We start from the raw sequence: 16,577 nt of genomic DNA, 5'->3' as shown, positions 1-16,577 counted from the left end.
CCACAAGGGTAGATGAAAACACAGTCCTTATTTATTCAATGTCTCTCTTTCTTTTATATCCCTAGTAGCTATAATACTGGATACTTTGAGCAACAGAAACATTCTTAACTTACTCACAAGGCATTAAGATAACACAATGTCTATTTGTGAAAAAAAAAAAAAAATTAAAATAGTGGTTAAAATGGAAAATAAACTATTGAGCTAAATCGTTCCATGTTTTATAGCAATCTCATAGAAAATAGTAATGTTTTACATATGCAAGGTTGAATGTCAATATTAGAAAAGATCATCTGCAACAACGGTGTCAAAAATCTGATAGCAAATTTGCTGCTCTGCTCCACTTGTGACATTATACGACTTGATGAAGCATTCCAACCACGGATATGCATCTACAAACCCAAAAGAAAATGTTACTTAATAATTAAACCTAAACAAATAATTCTGAAATATGTATCTAAGTATAATGCTTAGCTAGAAAATTGCATATAATTTAGCTTGAAAAGTAAATAAATACACTTACCGAATTTAACATTATCTACCTTCCAAATTACATATGGGATTCATGTTATTGTTTTGGAGCAATTCTGACTAATTTGAGTTTTTTCCTAACAACAGGAAAACATAATTAAATGTGGGGTTTTCAAAAGGTTTGATAGTGAAGGTAGAAAACAAAGAAACTAATCCTGAATTTTGAATCAGCTAAAGCCCTTACATTTGTCAAGCTGAAACTACCATCAGGTACTGCATACTTTGTTAAGGCAAAGTTAGTGGCCACAGATGCCATTTTCTTAATGTTTCTTCAAATCTGAGTTTGAAAGACATTTAACATAGTCCTCAGTATTGGCCAGGGTCAAGCAAGACAGGTGTTCTCCTACACTGCTGGTAGAACTATAAACAGGTAATATATTCTTAAAAAGCAATTTTGCAGTATGTATCAAAAGTCTACCATGTCTGTGCTTTTTGATGTGGCAGTTTTATTTTCATGAATCTATCCAAAAGAATCCGAAAAGCCAATAAAAATTAAAACTGGCATCAAGTAAAGGTATATAAGTTAAACTTTGTTACAGATGAAGAAAAACTATCTTTTTGGAATTTTTTAAAATGCAAAAATTGCCTGAGGGAAAAAAGTCCGATTAAAAATAACCTATAAAAGTTAAACTGACAACAGTTAAATCTGCAGCGGCAAAATCTGTTACTGATGAAAAACTGTTAGAAGAGTAAAATTGTCTTAATGTGATTTAGATCTGCAAGTTTCAACATAAACAGAAATAATGGCCACAAAAAGAAAACTCAGTGGCAGTAGGTGTAATCAATACACTTTGAACTGATTGGGTTGATGAATCAAATGTTATATAGAAAACAACCAAAGCTGATAAAACTAATTAGTAAAATAAAAACTTCAATAAAAACTTATAAAATCTGAAACTAGTTAATACTGAATAGAAAATTCATTAATGAATTAAGGTGGCTAAATGAAGTTTGTTATAGAAAATGTTTCCTGTCAAAATTTTACCCATTAATATAATTTCTTCTAAAATGTTTATATGTATAAACATAGTATCGAATGTACTTGTGATCAAAATTGCCTCCCCTTTACTATATTTTAAAATATTTTTAAAATCTTTTCATTTCAGGAATGATGATTCATATCCATTTTATCCCTGCCACTGTTCCACCAAAAGGTAGACCATAGAGTAATCAATCACTACGTAGTAATGTACTTGAATTCACATTTCAAAGTTTTCATACCTCTAAAAGTCCATAGGTCAGATGTATGATAGGTGTTATTTTAAGAAAAAGAATGAATGGGGTTGCTAAAATATTGCCTACCGATTTTTATTCTTGGAGGGCAAAACATATCCATGATCATATCCATACTTTGCTGAAGGTCATCATTGGTTAGGATTTCTGATGCTGGAATATTGAAGAATTTGTCCTTAAAAAAAATTATAAAAGAAAAAAAATTGTATTAATCTTTTATTAAAGTTAAAATTAAAATAAAAGTTATTATGATACTATCTAAGATAATCTAGACTATGTCAATCTATCAAGATTATAGAATTCATAATCTAGAGTGCTAGTCTGACTCTAAAATCTGATTTACTACTAATCTAAAACAGTTTTGAGAAATATATAAAATCAAGTTAAATTGCTTTGACTTAATGATAAAAATAATGATGATCAGAAAACAGAGGCTTATTATTACCTTAATAACATATACTGAGTGCCTGCAATGTGTGTTAAGACTATAACATATTAATATAGAGTATAATATATATTTATTTGCTTTTCCTTCCCTACTACATTACAAGCTACGAGAAGGGATTTTTCTTGCTTTGCTCACTGCTATAGTCCTATCACAAAGAACAATACCTGACACATAGAAGGAGCTCACTAAATATTCATTTAATAAATGGATAAATAAATTGTTTAGGCAGGAGAAAAATTCTCCTCTCAACTTTACCCCAGATTATTTCCCAATGTGTATAGTAAAAAGTTTAAACTTATAGGCTTTCCCCTTGGCTTCTGGGAGGTAATCTCTAAGCCCTCGGAATATTGTGCCTGATAGGAGTATCCATATGTTTTCTTTGCCTAAGGACATTGGGTTACACTGGATAGTCTAACAATGCAATTTAAGGTGAGGAATTTGCATCATGTGACCTCTGGAGGGGCTGAAGACTGAGATCAGTCACATGAATCATCAATCATGACTACGTGATGGAGCTCTAGTAAAAACTCTGGACACTAGGTTCAGTAGAGCTTCCCTGGTTGGCAATACTCCAAGTGTACTGTTACGCCTCATTGCCAGGAAAGTAACACTGTCTTCTACTCCACAGAAAGAGGACAAATGAAAGTTTCATGTTTAAAAGTTTCTTGGACTATACATCTCTTCCCTTGGATGATTTTTATCTGTATCCTTTACCTGTAAAAAACTGTAACGATGAGTATAACAGCCTTCAGTAAATTCTGTGACTCTTTCTAGTAAATGATCAAAACTAAGGGTGGTCTTGGGAACCCTCAAACTTGGAACTGATGTCAGAAATGAGGATGATCTTGTGGACAGCTTCCTAGAGTCACCCAATGTAACTCCCTATCAAAGTAATTTTGTTCCCTCTAGTACAAAATTGGAGGCCTAGTGAAATGCTGACAGTTAATGTCTACAGGGCGTGATCACACTTCTGCCTTTTGGTCCTGGAACAGAACTTCTGCATGATATAGAGAATGACTCTCTCTTCCAATTTTTTATTATTCATATATTAAGATTTACAGTGCCAAATCAAAAGAGAATTACTTAAATGATTTAAGATTTATTCTAAGTTACCTTAAATCTCAGTAATAAGACATGAATAAATACATTAAAATTCAAAAAATATTATTTTTAGTCAGAAATATCTTCACTATCTCTGTTACTTACAGAATCCATGAGGTAAGCTTCCAATACTCCTGTTCCATCGTCAAGAGTAAATGTCATCACAAACACATGCTGAAGGGGTACAATACCCAGGACTAGTGAAGGAAGAAAAGATCAAACCATATGAATCTTATATTCCTTATAATCAAAGTAAAAATTGGTTTTGGATAATATGTAGCTCTTAATTTTGTTTACTAAAATAATTCAAGAAAAAAAAAACTTAGGCTTTTTGTTCTTTAATACCAATATATTAAGCTCCTTTTAGCAGGTACATTTTGGAACACTATACTACCCTAGATAGAAGCAATGACCTATGAACAACATTATCTTTTTTGATTAAATATTAATAGATCTTTAAAATTAGTTGATTTTGATAGAAACATAAAAACTAATTCATGAAATGCAATTCATTGTATATTAGCTTTATGAAAGACAAAATTAATATACCAGAATGTTCTAAAAAATAGTATACAGTTCAATATTTATGACTATGTAACATGTTGCTTCCCTTTGTATTATAAGCACAGGGATCGCATTTTTTAAGAGCTATCATCTGGTTAAATGGATAAAAAAAATTCAGAATCTGGGATTTCATAATTTGGTAAAATGAGGAAAAAGGAAGAAATTAATGAGACACTAAATCATATGAAAATTTATAGGTTAAAATGGACAAATTTAAACGTTTGTAAATAGAAGACATTCAATATGTTTATAGAATGGAATATGTCTTCTATTTGTGGACTTATTATTTAAATAGAACTAATTAAGGGGGCAAGTAAGAAGAATAAATTAGGGCATACAGACATGATAGAAATTATTAATACAGAGGAACTGATTTTTAGGATTCAAGAGGTTTCAGTAGGTTAAAACTGAGCTAAAACCAAGAAGTATGAACATAAACTTTACTCTGAGGGATCGAACAAACTAACAGAGAAATGGATTAAGAATAGGATGGGCAGATCAAGTTGCACAGCAAGAAGCTCATGTGAAAGTAACTTGGAATTTCACTGGGCCACAAACAAAATATGAGGTAGCAGTATCATATAGCTGGGTTACAAGAGAAGGAAAACAAAATCAAGTACAGAAATAAATATCTACATAGTAAGTCCTTAGTTAACGTTGCTGATAGGTTCTTGGAATGGGGGTGAAACGACATACAACAAAACCAATTTTACCATAGACTAATTAATATAAATAAGAGTTAAGTTCCTAAGGCATCTCATCAATGTTACAATGAAATGATGTTGAATGAAACAATGTTATTCAAGGACTCGCTGTACAATGAAAATTTCAGGCTAATAGAAACAGAGGGTCCAATTTTAGGGAAATAAAGGTTTTCTTCATATTCTGAATTGGCCAACATCTGCAGCCCTATTTCCAACTTTGAATGCCAAACTTTGAGAAGAGAATTGGTAAAGTGGAATGTTTACTGAGAAGGTGCAATAGCATCTTTAAACTCTTTTATAGTACCAAAGGACAAGAGATACTTGCTTAGAGAAATAGACTCAAAGAAGACTTGACAGATATCGTCAAGTATACAAAGCCTGTTAATCTTATAGAAGAGGGAACAGATATACTCTAATTCCAGTGTCCCCAACCCCTGGGCCATGGGCTGGTACTGGTCCGTGGCCTGTCAGGAACCAGGTCACACTGCACAAGGTGAGCAGCGGGCCAGCCAGCGATGCTTCATCTGTATTTGCAGCTGATCCCCAGCACCAGCATTACCACCTCGGCTCCACCTCATACCATCAGGCATTAGATTCTCATAGGAGCACTGGTTCCTGGTGCCAAAAAGGATGGGGACCACTCCTCTAATTTTAGTAGATAAAATACGGCCTATGTTAAAACTATAGGTAGGAATATTTTGCCTTTAAGAACTGCCTAAAAACTAAGGGGTTACGTTACCTTGCAGTGTAACAAGTCCCCTGTCACTGGAAGAGTTTTAAGCCAAGGCTAGATGACCACAGTCAAGAATGTGATATAAAAATTCTTGTTGTTCCAGCTAAAGACTTGTGTTGGGTAAAAAGGTGCAATAGCTATCTTTAAACTCTTTTAAATCCAAAGGTACTATAAACTAAAGAGATTTTTCAGAAGCTGTATTTATGCTTAATGATTAATACTAAAATAAATTGTCGAATATTAAAATGTGAGTAATGATTAAGATACTGGCAGATGTTTGAAAGTAAGTTTCCCAATACTCTAAATATTTACTTCATACTTTTATTACAATCGCTGTGAATGGTTTTGCTTAAGGAAAATTAAACTAGCTCAGCCTTTGCTCTGGTTTTACAATATCCACAAATACTGAATTGTAATCAGTGAGATTACCTTACACAAAGACAGTTAAAATTGCAGGACATAAAATTTAGCTAACCTTCTGCCACAGAAGAAGGAATCCATGATGTTTTGTCAACCAGGGAATTTAGATTTTGTATTGGTCTCAAACTAGAACACTGTTTACATCTAAAATGAATAGAAGAAAAAAAACAAATGTTTAAGAATAATTTACTATAATTAATTTAATTATCATAAATAATTTACTATAACTCACTTTTCCTGTCTAAGTATGTGGTTTAACAAGTAAATTATTACAAGAGTACTGTATGTCCTATATCATAATGTACATATTATAAACAGAATTATTAAAAAAAAATTTTTACAACAGAAGCAAATCAAAAAGACAGCATGTTTCAGAATAAACAACATTAAACTGAAAACAAGAGATAGGTCCCAGGTCCAGATTATTAATTAATTTGGCTAATTTCCTTATTTGGTAAATAAAAAAGTTTAAACAGATAATCTCTAAGGGGATTTCGTAATTTGGTAAAATGAGGAAAAAAGGAAGAAATTAATGAGACACTTATTTTATGGCTCTGTGAACAATATATAATAATTAAGGTCTTAATTAAGTAGAGCCAATAAAAGAAAATTATTCTGACTAAAGACATTACTACTAGCAACTTTTGGAGTAATATGTTCAATATGCACATATTTAGAGGTTTAGAATTTATGATACCTAATATTATAGCTATTTGTTAATATAGATCAATTTAAAACTATAAATATACTAAAATTGAACACTATTTAGTACAGGTTTTTTGCTTTATTTATATACAAACATTTTATGTACAAGTAATTTTTACTATACAATGTTATAATATCTAAGAGATGATAAAAAGTATATAGTTAAACAAAAGTATAAAAATTTATATTCGAAAGATTCATACAGACTCCTTTTCATTTGCACTCTCAGGAAAAATAGAGAGTAACTATATTAAATGTTATCTCTTACCACCTTTCAATCACATATTAGTTTTTTCTTTAACAGAAAAAGGTAATTAAAAGGAAAAGTTTCATTGCCTGAAAAAAAGGCAGTATTAATTTACATATGATAAAATACACAAATTAAAAATTAAGTATCCAAATTAAAAATTAAAGGTAACAAATAGAAATTAGAGAATTCATTATTTCCAAAGTAGTAAAAGAGGAAACAGGAAAACATGAAGAACATTTTTATAAATCAATTCAATAGAAGACTGAAGAAAAAAGAAGCAAAATAATAAAAGTTGAGGGAGAGGTAAACAGTAACAGTATTATAAGTGAAAAGCAATATAAAAAGTGGAAATAAAACCTAACCATATCAGTAATTAACATATTTTAAACTCATCTATTTAAAAACAACTAAAATCTAGTAATAAGTATTTATTTGAGACCTACTAAAATATAACAACAAAGGAACATAGAAGCAAAGGGATGAGAATAACATACCAAGCAATTACGAACCAAAAAAAACCCTTCATAGAGTAGTAACAATATGAGGAAAAAAATAAACCTTTGGACAAAAAAATCATGATTAGAGAGGAAGTCATTACAAAAGGACATACCAAACAACTAATTCATGAGGGAGATTAAATACTGAGCTTCAATGAACCAGCAAAGAGCCTCATAATGTATAAAGCACAGATTGACAGACTAAAAGGTCACAAACTCATAATCACAGAAGACAGTCAGCACTCTAAGAAGTGACTAAACAGATAAAATTATAAAGGAAAAGACGTACTGAATGTGATTAACAAGCTTGTGTAAGAGACATAACTAAACACTATTAAACACTAAATGCAATAATTAAAAAATATACATTCTTTTAAAAACCATGCAATATATCCAAAATCTGAATGGACATATTCTAAGATAAAGCAAAGCTAAACAAATCTCAAAAAACCATGACAAAATGTTTTCATACTATCTGGTTAAAAAGTCATCCAAGCAATTACAAAATAAAAAGCACCTAAAATATGTGCATACAAATTTTTAAATCATTCATAGGCCAAAGATACCATAATGGAATTATGAAACATTTAGAAGTGACAAGAAAAACACTACATATTAATCTTGGGTTAAAGCCATAGCTATTTTTTCAAGGAGAAAACTATATACTTGAATATAAATCTTAAAAAACATTAAAAATTAATGAATGAAGTAAGGTAAGCAGTCAATTAAACACATCCAAAAAAAGAAAAACCAAGGAAACATAAAAATGTAAAAAGAAGAAAATAAAGGTAAGAAAAATAATAATAGAGAACATCAACGAAAATAAAAGTTTGTTGCTTTGACAAAAACCCCAAAGAAAATAAAGTACAAATATTATGTGGATTCAAGAACAAAGTGGAGATTTAAAAATCATCAGAAAAGTACTAAGAACAATCGTTTGTCAATACATTTAAATTTAAAAAAATAAATGAAATGAATACTTCTCTAGAAAATTTTTATTAATAAAACAGATTAAATAAGAAATAGAAATCCTTAAAAGATGCATAACTATAAAAGAAACTCAAATATTAAATTCTTTTAAAAAGCATCAGGTCCAGAAATCTAGGTAAAGTTTTATAAAACCTTTAAGGTTCTGACAAACATTTTGGTAAACATGACTATATGGCTATTTTAAAAACCTGTAAAACCAAAGAAACTATCATTGAGTTAAAATGGTACGAGATAGACTAAAAGTTTCTTAAAACACATCTCACAAAAGATTAGTATCTCTCAGATAGAAATAATTCTTACAATCAGTTAAATACACAACTAAAACAGAGACCAGTAACTCACTAGAAAAACAGGTAGGAGATGTGAATATCAAATTTATAGAACAGAAAACCTGAATAGCCAATAAACATGAGGATTGTTTAAACTCACTAATCATCTAGGAAATGCTAATAAAAACACCATGGATACCATATGATGCTCGTCAGTTTAACAAAACTGCAAGTTAGACTAACACTAAGTGTTAGAGAAAACTTGAAAGTGAAATTTTATAGACCGTTTGATGATACCATGAAAGGTTACAATCATTAGAAGAACAATTTGGTATTTTCCAATAAAGCAGAAAATATGCATTCCACTAATTATAAACACCTTACAGTAGTACCTTTCAAATTTCCAGGTAAGAACTCACTGTAAGAAATGACCCAGACTACAACACACAAGCACAGCTGAAACAAAAGTATAGGAAATAATATTGACCCTTGGTGAAAAGGTCTGTCATCCATTCTGATTCATTCCTTTTTATACCATACTACAACATACCATCACACATCATATCATTAAAAAAATGCTGAGTATGATACAGTGAACTGATATTATGACAACGAAAATATGCAAGAACATATATAAAAGGATTTCATTTAGCACTGTCTATAAATGCAATAAATAAAAATAATAGATATCCATATATAGGAAAATTAATAAACCATAATAAATTTCATGATACAAAATACTATACAGACATTAAAATAATCTACATCCATCAATATGATATATCTTGAAAATAATACTGAATTGGAAAAAGTAAGTTGCAAAAGGATAGGTATGGTACAAGTTTACACGAATTTTAAAAATACAAAATAATATGCTATACTCCTTAAAAGTTCATACATATGTTATACTAAGAGCATAAAAACACTGATGAGAAGAAGTGACTCCAAGTTTGAGGAAGTAGTTACTTCCAAGAAGGAAAGGAAGGAGGGGACTGCTATAATGTTTCTTCTATTCTGTATAATTTTATTTTTAAAAAACAAAGTCTTGAAAAATATGTTAAGATGTTAACATTGGTTGAATGTAAAGCGGAAGTATATATGTTTCTGATGTAATTTTTGATATTTTTCTGTAGTTAAAATTATTTTTCATAATTAAAAAGAAGAGTCAATAAGAAGATATGTTGGCTATTACTAATGACAGTTAAAGTAATGGAAATTCTAAAAACGTCTTAAGATCTTGAATATGAACAGAATTTCTTGCTTTATGCTGAAATGGGAGAAAAGTTGAAAGTCTTAACAAAACATTTTTTAGACTTCTAGTAAGTGAAGGATATTCCTAAAGCTTATAGCTAATATTTGCTTTCCTGGTTCTAGACTGGTCAAGGTGACTGATACTAGGAAGACAAGATAGAAGAGAGGGAGAGGAAAGACAGAGCAAGTGAGTGAGGACGGACATGTGAAAAAGAAAAGGCCCATGTAAGTGACTTATTAAAAAGAAACAAACATAATTAGATAGACTCTTATTTTTGAACTAATAATTGCTGGATAAACCTTAATGAAGTTGACTCTGAGTTCATGAGTCCAATGAGAGATAATTAAGACATGGCACATCAGAGTAAAAGTAGCTATAACCCAGGAGTTTAGCTCAGTGACACATTAGTCCCAACTTATAGCTGAAGTTCTATGATGTTTTGTATATGGAAGAAAACTCATATACATACCTACCAATGACTTCAGTGGTCACAATCATAGAGATACTATGATTGCAGTATATAATTTTCAAATGAAATCAAGATTTATACATTATAACAATGAGTAACAATTGCTACAAAGTGAGGAGCAAAAAAGGGAGAGGAATGGTATGACAAGATGTATTCTATAATCCAAGGTGTCTCTGAGCGGAATATTTCCAAGGTGACTGTTTCATCAAGCAGAGGCAAAGGAGATTTTATCCCCACTGCCTCCTTCCAAACCTAAAAATCTGTTTCTAGCTCCTAATGTACTCTTATCTTCCAGTTTCTCAGGAGGAACTAATTTGTAACTTTGTGGCACAGGAATTCTGGAATTCAATCACTTAACTTTTATTAGGATGCAGATCTGAACCTTTCTCTGTAAGCAGTATCTAAATCCTTGTGAAAGAAAATAAATGATAATTAGCCTCTGGGGTAGTCTTATACCTAGCACAGGGTAAGCACTCAATAGACATGCTATCAAAAGAATAAATATATACGAAAAATATAGTACATATAAACTGGTACTCAGTAAGTACTTGGGATAAACTAATAAAAGTATAAATTATTCTTAAACAATTTTTAATTACCCAAATCCCCAGAAATGAAAACATACCCATAGTGATGTGTTTTTCCTTGTATAAGAAATGGTGCTGAAAGGTCAAGAAGTTCTAGGTCGTTATGGCCAGATCTCACAGGAATTACACTGTGAAACTTGTTTGCAAGTTTACAGATTTCACTGAGTGTACCTCCTATTAAAAGAGAATAAATAAACCTTTCAAGTAGTATAAATATAAGGTAGGCAGAATGAAGTACCTATTAAGTAACACATGAGATATAGTAAAAGACTAAAGGGATTGACAGGAAAAGAGAATGAAAACAATGAATTTAGAGATTTAATACATTTATATGTTTACTGTGAAAAATAATGGTTTGTTTAGGATCCTACACAGTGATTAAATAAACTACTGCACAAAAATGCTGAGACTTGAGTAAAATATAAGGCTTGTGAAATTTAAATCATTTTCTTAAATTTATAAATTGCTCTTTATGCCAGGTTCACTTTGGTTCAAAGAATCAAAAGGTAATAAAGTTGAGAGCTAAAGTATGACAGGATTCTCATTATTAAATCTGCTATTTAATACTAAATGTCTAGGCAAGTTTACTTCTGAATTTGAAATAAATCTTTTAAACTTTCAGATCAACATTAAATTTAAATACAGATGCAAACAGTTCATGTAATATAAATTCGTGTATAGTGTTTGTTAATTTTTTCCTGGGAAAACCATTACCCCAATTCTATGATGGGCTGGGCATTAAAACCATCATGTTGGTTTAAGAAGAAATAGCACATCCAGTGTTGCACCATTATTAAAAGCCAGCATTATCTATGATAACTCAAAACTACTGGTAAATTTTCTGGTGTATTTTTTACTTAATTGATAATTCTTCCTCTCCAGTGAAAGAGAATATGATTTATAAAAATACTTCTGTGTATTTCCTAAAATTTGCATAAAACTTGTAATGCTAAAATTCAATTGTGAAGGAAAGTATTTCTGGCACAGCAGATTAAGGATGTCCAAAAATACACTTCTCCATAAAAGCAAAAAGAACATTAGCAAAAACCGTCAAATTCAACTTTTTCAGAACTCTAGAAATTAACCAAAGGCTTGCAATGATCCAAAAAAAAAGGAAAAATTTTGGTAAGAAAAGCAAGCTTGGCGGTGTTTTAAGTTACTCGGCTTTTATCCTCCTCTGCAGCTCTTTGATAGCTGGAAACCATAGTTCTGCCATGTCATATTGCAGTTAGGCCCTAGCCTCTGGTTAGGGTTATAATATTCAGAAATATCATAAAATAAAATATTACATTTTATAAAACCCTTTTAAATTTTAAAGTGCTTTCACATACACTTTCATTTGACTTTCATTAAAAAGCTCTGTAAGGTAAAGTGTTCAGATGTACTTATTTATTCAATAATATTTACTAAGAGCCAGTTTCATGCTAGGTGTACTACTATAGGTGAAGATACATAGATTAAAATGAACATGTATCCTGTCCTTAGGGAGCTTATATTCTAGTAAGGAAACAAATCTGTAAACAAACAGATATAACACAAATACAACACAAGAAAAAAAGTGCTCCATTGGAAGTGCATACAATATGCAACAAGAACCACTCAAATCTTCCCGGTGAATCAGAAAAAGTGCTTAGTACATGTAGGTGTTCATTAACTATTCCACATGAATTGCTGAATTACTGAGTTTATTTCTGAAGATGTGCTAGAGTAGCAATTCTCAGGAGAATAGCAATGGAATGGTAAAAAAAAAATTGAGAAATATACTGGGTTTAGGAATTGCCATCAGTTCAATATGGCTGGAGATTAGCATGGGAATTGAGGCACCACAGATGAGACTGAAAGTTGTTGCAATGAGTGGTAATTAAAGATAGGATTGGGAGCTTAAAGAGACTTCTTTATTCAAGCTTTCTTTGGACTCTCAAGGCCAACTCAGCTTCAATACAGAAATCTGTGGGAGGCAGAACAGGATAAGAGGACTCTAAGGCCTTCAAGCTATCCTCTTAGGTGGCCCTACAAGGACAATTCTTAAAGAACCTCATAGGATTACAGCTTTATTTTTACACCCTACAAATACTTTTGCTCCATTTTTTTGTATGTATGTATCTATGTCTGTGTGTTTTTGTTTTTACATCTATCTCCTGGTACAGATTAAAATATTGCTAATGGAATAAGATATCACATCTTACTCATCAAAGTAGCCATGTGTTTTACAATGCTAGTATATGATGATGAGGGTAGAGGAACAGATAATCTCATATGCTGCTAAAGCATATGCAGACTAGGATAACTTTACTACAAATTGGGCAACATTTACTTAATTATTTGTGCCCCACAATTACAATTCGACAAGGGGGGAGGTAAAGTTCATGGAAGAGTTACTATGTCAAAAAACAAAAACATTTAACTTCTCTGTGGTTCAGTTTTCTCATGCATAAAAACAGCTTATAATAGTACCAACTACATAGGACTGTAGTGATGATTAAATGAATTAACACACAGAAATTAATTAATTTCCGGTACACTATAAAGATTAAAATGAGATGTTCATAAAAACAATACCAATATTTATATACATGTATATTTTTATATATTTTCTAAAAGAATTACATATTACTTTCACAAGTAGAAAAACTTCAGCAATAAAAATGATCATAATCTATTGTAATAAAGATAACTCATTTATAAAATGAAACTAAAGATTTCTATAATGCAAATTAAAGATGTCTTCCTTTTATTAAGAAATGTTAAGGAAGAAAAGTCTCCAGGAAAATAATGAAACATTAAATTTGGCATGGGAAAATATGTGGTATATATATTAGACAAATACTAGATAAAAATAAGACCAAAATGGAAGAGCAATACAAAAAAAAATATGACTCAAAATTTCAATTTTTAAAACATGTCACGTTATTTTTACTTGTTTCAGGGGTCCCTTCTTTGATTTAGATAGCAACAGATGACTACATTCTACTTTTATAAAACAACAGTGACATCCAGAGGCAAAGATAACAGCAATTGTACATAACAAGCAGCCTCTTAATTATTACTCAGCTCAGTAATCAGCTTGGATTTGTTTAAAATTATATGCAGGAATGAACAAATGAACAAATACAAACACTTGAGTTTAATGTATAATTTCAAATGTCATTCAGATAAATTTATATATGCATCTGTGTATATGTTTGAATCTAACTGTTATTAATAACACATTCCATTTTATGAAATTTAAATTAACAATATTGTGATTTTATATGTCCTAGGTTGCCTCTAAAATATATTTAACAATACTTAGAGAAAGACATAAGCAAAAGCTATAATCTAATAAAATAGTAACTTAAATATCTTACCTTCTATCAAAATTAGACAGTCATTTGAAAGTGGGAGAATACCATCATTTTTCACAAAATGAATTGCTACTTTTCGTCCTCCTTGATCTTTAGTGGTCCAGACTTTTGAATCATATAATGGTGTATTTTGTAGTTTGATATCTGGGATTTTAGTTGCACCCTCTTGCAAAATTATATCCAAATCATCCTCATGTGGAACTTCTTGCCTAAAATCATTGACAACAAAATAACACAAAACAATTGTCATGAGCTTCAAAATTCAAATTTTACAAATTATCCAATTAAAAAAAATGTTCATATGCTGATGAGCCAGCTACTTATTTTAAAATATAAAGATAATTCACTTTGCAGATTAAATGACTCGTTCAATAGAGAGATATCTGATATTTCATGGCTAAGTAGATCCATATCATAATTACATTAACCACCAGCAATTTTCTTGCCTGGTTTTGTGATACCAAGGTTACTTATAATTATTTCTAGCACCAATTTGTTCTCCTCTGTAAAGCATGCTAAACTTCTCACTGGGAAAAGACAATGCAGCTGTCCCCTGTCTTTATTCCAGTTACATACCCATTTATCACTTAAGTAATCTCACTTTTACCTACTTTACAAACCAATATTCCTTTCAATTCCTTTTAATCTAGCATCATTTTAAAAAGTCATATGGTAAAGTATGATAGAGTAGAAATGGCACAATCTGGAATCAAAAGGTTTATGTCCTTGTCCTGGTTCTGTCATCAACCTGTGTAACTATAGGTGATACCTCTTAATCTTTCTGAAGTAATTTCCTTGTTTAAAAAATGATCATAGATCAAATGGTTTTGTTTCACAAAGTTATATAATTTTACAGAATCTGTCAAAATGCAATTTGATAATATTTCAAGAATTATCTAAAATCTGTATTTATATTTTAATTCCAACTACCATTTCAAGCTCAAAGGGATAGAAGATAGTCCTCCATTTTAAGGAGATCTGATGATTAAAAATCTGCACAAAGAATATATTATTTTGGAGGGGAATATGTGTGTATTGGTATACACAGAAGCATAAACACAAACAATATATAAACACACAAATATAATGGATATACACACGTATTATGTATTTAGAGGAAAGACGGTCAAATTACATAAAAAAAAGTACTAAGAAATTCTCAATTATTAACAAAAATTTAAAGTATACTTACTATATTGTAGTTATTAAGTAGGACAGAAATATTTCCAACAACGCTTTCTTTATCACTTAATTAAAAATTTCAACTATCCAGAAGTCTTCCCAATTTGAGAATTTTAGTTAATAATGTTTTATTTTTAAGAATACTTTTTGTGACAAATGAGAGTCTCCCCAAATAATTTCATAGTTTATTATTTATTTGCATTTATCAGTGCTACTTAATTGAATTTCAGATCTGAAAATAGCACCTACTTTTATTTATTATTACTAAGAAATATCAGAAGGATTTACTTTCTAAGAATTTAGTATTTTTTCTTAAAAACGTTACCATTCTCTCAAAATACGTAAGATCAAAATTTACTCATTGCCAGGACTTAAACTGATATATATGAAAACATATATACACATTTATTATGAAGTGAGAACTTGTTTTACTGTGGAAAATACTTACAGTGAATTACATTTAGGACAATGAAGTTTAACAGACTGGAAAAGTCTTCTGGGCTTATATGACCTCAATTTTGCTCGGATACGGTATCGTTGAGGAGCTTTTTGTTTCAAAATAGCACATAGTGGGGTGTTCTCCAAATACTGATGATCTGTAAGTACTATAGAGAATTTTTAGATTAAGGTAGAATAATCTACAATAATAATAAGTATATTTCTGACATGAATCTCCCTGAACCAAATATGTACAATAAAATCTAATTGTATTGTCTACCTTATTAACATTTTGACACTCTCTCCACATATATATGAACCTTACAGATACAAAATTCATATATATATATGTGTGTGTATATATGCATATATATATAATTTGAGAATAATTTCCAGACATCACAACCCTTCATCCCTAAATATTTCAGTTTTTCACACAAAAAAAATTTCATTGATATAATACAGTGTAATTTTCAGTATCAGAAAATATAACACTGATGTAAAATTTCACTGAATCGACAGATATTATTCAAATTTCTCCAACTGTCCCCATAATGTTCTTATTTAGCATTTGATTTTTGGGTTGACAAGCCAATCCTGAACCATGCAATGCATTTAACTTTTCTTGTCTCTCTGGACTCTTTTAATGCAGAATGGTTCCTCAGCTTTTCTTTGTCTTTCATGACACTAATAAATTTGAGAAGAAGCCATGTGTTTGGATGTGTCTATTTTTTTCTCATAACCAGATACAAATTATGCATTTTGGGCAGGAATACTATCATATAAGTAATACTGTGGCCTTCTCAGTACATTACATTAAGAGCATATATCAGTGTTATCATTCCTGGGGATGTTAACTTTAC

The 16,577-nt window shown here is 30.5% G+C and overlaps 1 protein-coding gene across 16 annotated transcripts in view; it reads right to left on the bottom strand.

Annotated features, from left to right (window-relative positions):
• Nucleotides 1-16,577, bottom strand: part of POT1 (protection of telomeres 1) — a 96,604-nt gene that overhangs the window by 24,577 nt on the left and 55,450 nt on the right. For 14 of the 16 annotated variants that reach the window (XM_006910554.3, XM_025045880.1, XM_025045887.1 and 11 more), the window contains 7 exons: nucleotides 15,725-15,881; nucleotides 14,098-14,303; nucleotides 10,789-10,924; nucleotides 5,787-5,875; nucleotides 3,416-3,507; nucleotides 1,831-1,936; nucleotides 203-389 (listed from right to left, as the gene is read on the bottom strand). In XM_006910554.3, coding sequence (XP_006910616.1) covers nucleotides 277-389; nucleotides 1,831-1,936; nucleotides 3,416-3,507; nucleotides 5,787-5,875; nucleotides 10,789-10,924; nucleotides 14,098-14,303; nucleotides 15,725-15,881 — 899 coding nt within the window. In that variant the 3' untranslated portion in view covers nucleotides 203-276. Of the gene's footprint in view, nucleotides 1-202; nucleotides 390-1,830; nucleotides 1,937-3,415; nucleotides 3,508-5,786; nucleotides 5,876-10,788; nucleotides 10,925-14,097; nucleotides 14,304-15,724; nucleotides 15,882-16,577 lie in introns of those variants that run through there. The other 2 variants (XM_025045886.1, XM_025045881.1) reach the window with 1 other exon arrangement.

Source organism: Pteropus alecto, unplaced genomic scaffold, assembly GCF_000325575.1.
Source record: "Pteropus alecto unplaced genomic scaffold, ASM32557v1 scaffold22, whole genome shotgun sequence".
In the NCBI taxonomy this organism is placed as follows: Eukaryota; Metazoa; Chordata; class Mammalia; order Chiroptera; family Pteropodidae; genus Pteropus; species Pteropus alecto.
This window is presented reverse-complemented; position numbering and strand designations above follow the sequence as displayed.